General features: G+C 30.1%; 3 protein-coding genes across 3 annotated transcripts in view; 2 read left to right on the top strand and 1 right to left on the bottom strand.

The window, feature by feature from the left end:
- Positions 1-914, bottom strand: part of HELRODRAFT_167073 (hypothetical protein) — a gene marked incomplete at both ends in the record, with an annotated part of 9,060 nt that extends 8,146 nt beyond the window's left edge. Inside the window, one exon of the mRNA XM_009012592.1 lies at positions 893-914. Coding sequence (XP_009010840.1) covers positions 893-914 — 22 coding nt within the window. The remainder of the gene's footprint in view (positions 1-892) is intronic.
- A 535-nt stretch (positions 915-1,449) lies between these two features.
- HELRODRAFT_167072 (hypothetical protein) lies at positions 1,450-3,190 on the top strand (the record flags this gene model as incomplete). The annotated part of the gene is made up of 4 exons (XM_009012591.1): positions 1,450-1,586; positions 1,819-2,182; positions 2,250-2,416; positions 3,091-3,190. 4 exons carry the CDS (start codon positions 1,450-1,452, stop codon positions 3,188-3,190), a joined length of 768 nt encoding a protein of 255 aa, XP_009010839.1.
- Positions 3,191-3,557: 367 nt separating this feature from the next.
- HELRODRAFT_72070 (hypothetical protein) overlaps positions 3,558-7,500 on the top strand; it is a gene marked incomplete at both ends in the record, with an annotated part of 6,848 nt that continues 2,905 nt past the window's right edge. Inside the window, 13 exons of the mRNA XM_009012590.1 lie at positions 3,558-3,635; positions 3,835-3,933; positions 4,336-4,468; positions 4,762-4,951; positions 5,039-5,089; positions 5,354-5,398; positions 5,495-5,565; positions 5,622-5,750; positions 6,055-6,155; positions 6,457-6,530; positions 6,627-6,715; positions 6,930-7,027; positions 7,285-7,418. Of these exons, the coding sequence (XP_009010838.1) occupies positions 3,558-3,635; positions 3,835-3,933; positions 4,336-4,468; positions 4,762-4,951; positions 5,039-5,089; positions 5,354-5,398; positions 5,495-5,565; positions 5,622-5,750; positions 6,055-6,155; positions 6,457-6,530; positions 6,627-6,715; positions 6,930-7,027; positions 7,285-7,418 (1,292 nt within the window). The remainder of the gene's footprint in view (positions 3,636-3,834; positions 3,934-4,335; positions 4,469-4,761; positions 4,952-5,038; positions 5,090-5,353; positions 5,399-5,494; positions 5,566-5,621; positions 5,751-6,054; positions 6,156-6,456; positions 6,531-6,626; positions 6,716-6,929; positions 7,028-7,284; positions 7,419-7,500) is intronic.

Raw genomic sequence — 7,500 nt, 5'->3', positions numbered from 1 at the left:
TAGCTATAGAAACCGACAAAAAAACTAATTTAAAAAAATGTTCAACCTCCTAAAAAACACAAAATTAGTGAATCTAATTTTGTTATCTGGATTTTTAGACAGTTATTTGGTCGTTACATCACCGAAATCATCTTATTTGAGTACGTTTTCAAAACTTTTCAACCTTAAGAAATTAAGATTAATTAACTAACTTTCATTATTAATAATTAATTGCCAATTCAGTCAATTCTTAATCAATTTTTAACTGACAACTAAAAGAATAAACCATAGGTACATTAATATATAGTTTGAATAAATATAAAATTAATTACAAAAAAATAGGTGAAAGTGAAAATACTACCACAGTAGCACCTGTATTTTTAGTAATGGATCCAGGCTTAGAATACTACCTAACCACAACTATACAATTACTACCGTCTGATAATACGTCTGATGTTGAATTTCTTAAATATATTCAGTCAAAATTGACAGAAATTTATTACGAAGCATTTTCATACTTTAGTAATAATGGTGGTTTATTAAATGTAAATCAAAACAGGACAGTAATTGTTAATAATATCAGTACTCCTTATTCTCATATTAATATATCTGCTGTTGTTAGTTCATTTTATGTATTTTTTTACATTTAATGTTTATATATAGACATTATTTTTATATTTTCAATAAATTTTTAAATAAATAAGCATATGTACATATGTGTGTACAAAAACATGTGTACATATGTATGTACTTTTTGTATTATCTTCTCAATTACACCTTGTACAGATGGTAAATGTCACAGTATCAAATGCAACATCAACAGCAGACCAAGAAATGCTCCAGCAGCTAAGTGAACTTACTGTCACTTATTACATTAGATTCACAGTCAGTGCAAACTTAACATTGTACATACCAGCTGTCATATGCAAAGCCATTTTGGATGATTACATATCCATAAGAGGCTTACAATATATGACTTTAAAATTTTCTAGAGTTATTATGAACTCGGTTGAAGGTGATTTTTAAGAATTATTTTAATATAAATAATAAAAAAATATTCAAATTAATAATTAATTCATCTCTGTAGATAATTTTTTAGAAAAAATAACTTTAATTTTCATTTTATTTGAAGTTTTTCAAAATCCGGTTCCAGTAAAAAATGAACTTAAGCCATCAGTAATAGTGGGAATTGCATTGGGTTCATTAGCTGCCTTATTATTTCTTGTCTGGTATATTCTTTTCAATTATTACAAACTAACGAAATACAGAAGGGTATACTGTAACAGAGGAATTCTCTGTCAAATGTCTGATGTAAGTAAGGTTAGACACACACACACACACACACACACACACACACACACACACACACACACACATATATATATATATATATACATATATATATATATATATATATATATATATATATATACACACACACAAAATACGCATTATTTTGGTTAGATTGATATGAAAGAGTCAGTGAATTCAACAAAGGATGGTGCCAATGTTGATGCAAATATCCTTGAACTTAAGAATGCTGATAATTCTACTGCTACTAATATTAATATTACTACACCTGTAACTTCTGGTAACGAAGTTTTGAAGTAATTTTTTTGGTTATTTCATTCTTAACATTGTTCTTATTATTAATTCTTCTTTTTCTTCTTCTTTTTCTTCTTCTTTTTCTTCTTCTCTTCTTCTTCTTCTTCTTCTGCAGTTTTACGGCGCTTCAGCTCTGATAGGCTATCTTTACGCTTTTGGCCCCTGTTGATTCTATTTCTTTTTTTCTTTTTTTCCTTTTTTTCCTTTTAATTATTTTCAAAAATACTTTTGCAGAGTTTCTGTACTCGTTAGTTCTGGCTTGGATGATAATCTACAGGTAAACCAACAAGACGAAAGTTATGTAGAACTGGCCGTACCCCTTCAACATAGTGAAACTTTGAAAAATTTGGTAAATAATGATTCTACTGGCAACAACGATGACGTCATAACTTATCCTAACTTATCTGAATCGAAACTTAGCGTCGAAGATATCAAAGAAAACGAAAGTGAAAGTAAAGTTAATGATGTTGGGGGAAATTACCGGCGTCCAAAAATATTCTCAATTGCAAATTACACGCCACATCTTCAGTATTATCCAGTTTGGAATCATTATAAAACATCAGATGAGGCTAATGATATCTTGTCAAGTAACATTCAAGTAACAATTAACTTTGAAATTTTTGAGAATCCTTTTTAGTTTTTTGTTGAAATTGATTGATTTTCAGTTATCAGAACAGAATTTTGAACCATCCGTTGCTACAATTGACAAGAGTTTGAATGATAAGACATCGCTGGCACGCAAAGAAGCCGGTGAAATTACATTAAATTCACGCCTTCTTAAAGAGCTAGGACCGATAAGTAGACAGGATTATATAGAAAATATCAATTTTAAGTCTATCCTATCAAAACATGGCTTATTGAATGATGATTACTATTCCAATATCATTATTTATTCTGATTCTAAACATTTTTAAGGTTGAAATGTGTTTTTAGAAATGATTTTTTTCTTGTTACAGCAATTTTTGAGAACATTATAAAGCAATCAACGTCATAGTTTATAAGATTTAATCTGTGTTAAACGGTGCTAAAATATGAACAACAAGATGAATATTACGCTGTATTTCAATCTTTAATATATTTATAATGGGTAAATAATGTTGATTTTTAATAAATTATAAATAATGGTATTATTTTTTATTTAAATTTTACAGTTTTGATGGATTGAATAATAATTGATTGATCACTTGCATGTTTGGTGAGATATGAAATCAAATGATTTAAAATAAATAGATAGGATTATTTAGGTAACTAAGCAATTTGAGAGGCATGCAACATCGAGCTTTCTGATGAGAATCCTTTATTTTTTATTATTATCTCCATCGTGAACAGTTGCCTTAACGTGACGAGTAGGCTTCTCACTGAATGCCCTTCAAACCAATCCTTCTTGTTCGCTGGTTTGTTCTCTTGGAAATGCAATTCTATCTCCTTATCTTGCTTGCATACGGTGACTCAGCGTGGAGTTATTTAAGAAACGAACTCACGCTGACTGTTGCTGACTGACTACAGGTGTAACTTCTATCATAAAGTTCTATGTGACCCGATAAGCCACTGCAGTAAGCCAACTTATGATTTCAACAATCCTCTTTCTATGAGCACCAGAATGTAAAATATTTATTGAACATGACGAAGACAGCTAATAAAACAACAATTTTGAATTATGTACTCCGTTTATTTCAATGAGAGCTTAACGAGAACGAATATTTCTATTATTATATATAATTTAGTTTATGTAATACTAATAAATGATAATTATTATATATTAGTATTGATATTACAATACATTTAATTCAATTTAATTACTTTATTGTTTCAGCATTATTTTTAAGATAGTAAGTCAAGTTAATATTTCATATAGCAGTTTTAGTTTCTATGCAATATCATAAGTGTAAGCCAATAAGCCAATGAAGCCAAATAGTCCAACCCATCATTTTGCATGACTTAGGCTTAATTATTTAAATAGAATAACTAATAAAATGGAGAAAAATAAAAGCACTCTACAACGCTGCATGGTTGGATTAGTGCAGAAGATTGCCGTCTATGAAACTAAATCAGTTTGTCAATTTTTTTTCACAGTTCATTTCTATTCTTCACTATCATTCATTCATCATAAAACTCAAACAACCACAATTAAAAAACCAACACATTGAGCCACTAACAACTTTTAACTAAGGTTTGTTTTATTTCACTGAATCCTTCATTATTATATTTTCATGTATTTTGTATTATTTTCTTCCATTTTTTTAAAATTAGAGATTCTATCTAGTTGGATCTAACAGCAATGAGTCCAAATTCAAGGTGATTAAAATTGACAGATTGGAACCCAAGGATCTCAATATACATGATGATCACGTAAGAAAAGAAAGAATTTTATTTTTTTGATCTTAATGAAATTATTTCTCCTTAGTTTTGCTTTTGTCTTTAGATTCTAAAGTTTAGTTTAGCTTTAGAATAATTTTAAAAATCATTTTGGACTTTTACTACCATCTTCTTTATTTGTGTTAGTTTCTGTATGTATGAATGGAAGAATGTATGTATGTGTAATTACTTTTAACTTATTGCCATTCATTCATTCATTCATTCATTCATTCATTCATTCATTCATTCATTCATTTATCAACAGTTATTGAAGCAGTTTTTAAATGTTATACACATAAATAATACTTACAATAACCAAAAACCACACAATCTAATGCTATTAATATTTCCCAAATCATCTTAATAATCCAATAATCTTCTTGACTTTCATTCTAGTTAGAATACACAGCCCAAGAGGTCAAAGATCTATTGCAAATGATCGACCAGGGAAATCGCTTTACAAAGGTCCCACAGAAAGGATCCAATTCTGTCGGATTGAAAAAGACACATTCGGCTTTTGGTATTGTTGGTTGGTTGTTTGAAATAATTTGTAGATACGTATGTGTATGTGTATATGTACATATATACATTTGTTTAAACAGAATCAATTTTGTTAATTAAAATTGGCTAAGACAAACTGAAAAATTCGAATATAAGTTCGAATATAGATTTGGGGAATTTATTGCATGTTGTCAAGAATTCGGTCTTCGACAAACTTTTGTTTCTGTTGTATATATGTTTTTTAAAAATGGTAAAAGTTATAATTATTCGTAATAATAGAAAATATAGTTAATAAAATATAATAATATAATTTATTTCTAGGCTTTGTGAGATTTCTGGAAGGCTACTACATGATCCTGATAACAAAACGACGGAAAGTCTCTGAGATCGGGCCCCATACTATATACAAAATCGAAGATACGACAATGGTCTACATTCCCAATGTAAACTATAACAGTAATAATAATAATAATTATGGTTACAATAAAATGACAAATCCAGATGAGAATAGGTTTGTTTGTGTGTGCGTGAGTATGTTTGTGTGAGTGTGAGTGTGTGTTTGTTTGTGTGTAAATTTTTATATATTCTATTTTTCTAGGTATGTTAAGATGTTTCAAAACGTTGATCTATCAAGTAACTTTTATTACAGGTTATAATAATAATATTATTAATAATAATTATTATTATTATTTATCATTCTTGTTGTAATTATTATTATTTTCTTTGCATTTTAAATTTCTCTAAAATGTGTTTTGGAAAACTTTTAATATATATATATATAAAATATATATACGTACATTTTATTTAAATGTTTGCTTATACATTCATTCATTTGTTTGTTTAAAAATAATTCAAAACTAATATTTTTTCCAAAATAACATCATATCCTCAATAAATTCACTCTTAAACACAGTCACAGCTACGACTTGTCCAATACGCTCCAGCATAATATGACGCCGTGTAAAATAAAAACGAATAATAACAATAATAATTATAACAATAATAATAATGACAATAATAATAATGAGAATAATAATAATAATAATAATAATAGCAATAATAATAATTCTGTTAGCGAAGAGAAAACTAATGATATTCCTGAAAGCAGTTGGTTTTATGATTCTTGTTATTATTATTATTGTTATTATTATTGTTGTTGTTGTTGTTATTATTATTACTAGCTTGCGTTGGCGTGAGGTGGAGCCCTTGCTGGCGTTTTGTTTGGAATGAATACCTGCTGAAAGATGCCAAAAATATTCTTCATTTTGATTGGCTGCTGTATATAACCCACGGCTTCATTGGCCAATCAAGTTCGTCTTTGTCTTTGTGTATTCATTTCTACCAGCCAGTCATAATAATTGTAACGATTACTACATATATAATTATATATATATTATATTATAATTTATATATATATTAATACAGTGATAATAATATTTACGAGCGTTTCCATTAGTTAGAACCGTCAGTCTGTGACTTGATGACGGAATGATTGATTGAATGAATGAATGAATAAATGAAAGATCAGATCATAATCTTATGCTATTATTGTTATAATAATAATAATTTATAATTACATTGAAATCGTAATTATAGATATAATTATCGATCCAGATATAAACGTTTACAACAAGAACATCTTCTTAACTCTAATCGCTCGAAGATCCAACAAATTTGCCGGAACTAGATACCTCAAGAGAGGAGCCAACATGGGGGTATGTGGGGGTAGGTAGGTAGGCTTTTTAGCGCCACCGCCTGGCCTGATAGTCAAGAGCGCCGTTCTACGTTGCTTAGGTTGCGATTGCAAAGAGAGGAATTGAACTAAAGACGTTAACACTGACGTTGTCAGAAAAATAGAAAAATCGTAATAATAATATTAATAAATAAATCAATAATTATTAATAATAATAACAAATTAATTAAATCATAATCAATACTAATAGAAAATTAATCCGTAATTAGTAATAATAATAAATTAAATAATTAATTAGTTAAATAATAACTTTCTATATGTAGGGCTCTGTTGCTAATGAGGTTGAGACGGAGCAGATCATCATCGATGCTTCTTACACTAACCTCGACATGATTAGGTGGGGGTCATCATAATATTAATAATTATAATAATAATATAATTATAATATAATATTAGTAATTATGACTGTATTTCTTTCTATGTTTTATTATAGGTTTACTTCGTTCGTTCAGACAAGAGGCTCCATACCATTGTACTGGTCTCAAGATAACAACAAGATGGTCCCTAAGCCTCCAATCATCTGTCAGTGGCGCTGATGATGGTGATGGCGATGTAACTGGTGCTGCTGCTGATGATGATGTTCTTGGTGGTGATGATGACGATGTTCTTGGTGGTGGTGATGATTATGCTGCTAGGGATGATGTTGGTGTCGGTGGTGTTCATGATGATGTTGTTTATATCTTCGTTGTCTTCGTCATCTCTATTATAAATATCGTCATCAACGTCATTATCCTAGTGGACCAATCAGATCCTTTCGGCTCGGCTGCAGGCCAACACTTCAACCAATTATTGGGCAGGTTTGGGTCGCCGGTCATCGTCCTTGACCTCGTCAAGGTCACAACATTCATTTTTACTCTCTTTCAAGTTCACTCATGAATTCGCGCAAGTTATACACGTCTTTCTTCTTTCAATGTTCAGTGCTGCACGCACATACACGTGAAACAACACACACACACACACATGCATGTTACGTTGTAGGCGGGCATCTCTTGCAATCGAACCCGGTCACTGACTGCACTAGCAATGCCAAGGTTACGGCATTACCGTTACAGCACTGAGAGGACTAGAAGTAAACTCATGATTTCTTCTAGAAAAAAGAGAAGAAGAAACATGAAAGTCTATTGAGTGACGAGTTTGTGGTCTGTATCAAATACCTCAACCAGTTCCTACCAGTAGAGCACAGGATAAAATACATTGGTTACGATATGGCGCGCGTCAGCAAAAAGTAAGTAAGTCGGTTGATTGGTTGGTTGATTGATTGGTTGGTTGGTTGGTTGATTGGTTGGTTGGTTGATTGGTTGGTTGAT

The sequence above is a fragment of the Helobdella robusta genome, assembly GCF_000326865.2.
Source record: "Helobdella robusta unplaced genomic scaffold HELROscaffold_11, whole genome shotgun sequence".
In the NCBI taxonomy this organism is placed as follows: Eukaryota; Metazoa; Annelida; class Clitellata; order Rhynchobdellida; family Glossiphoniidae; genus Helobdella; species Helobdella robusta.
This window is presented reverse-complemented; position numbering and strand designations above follow the sequence as displayed.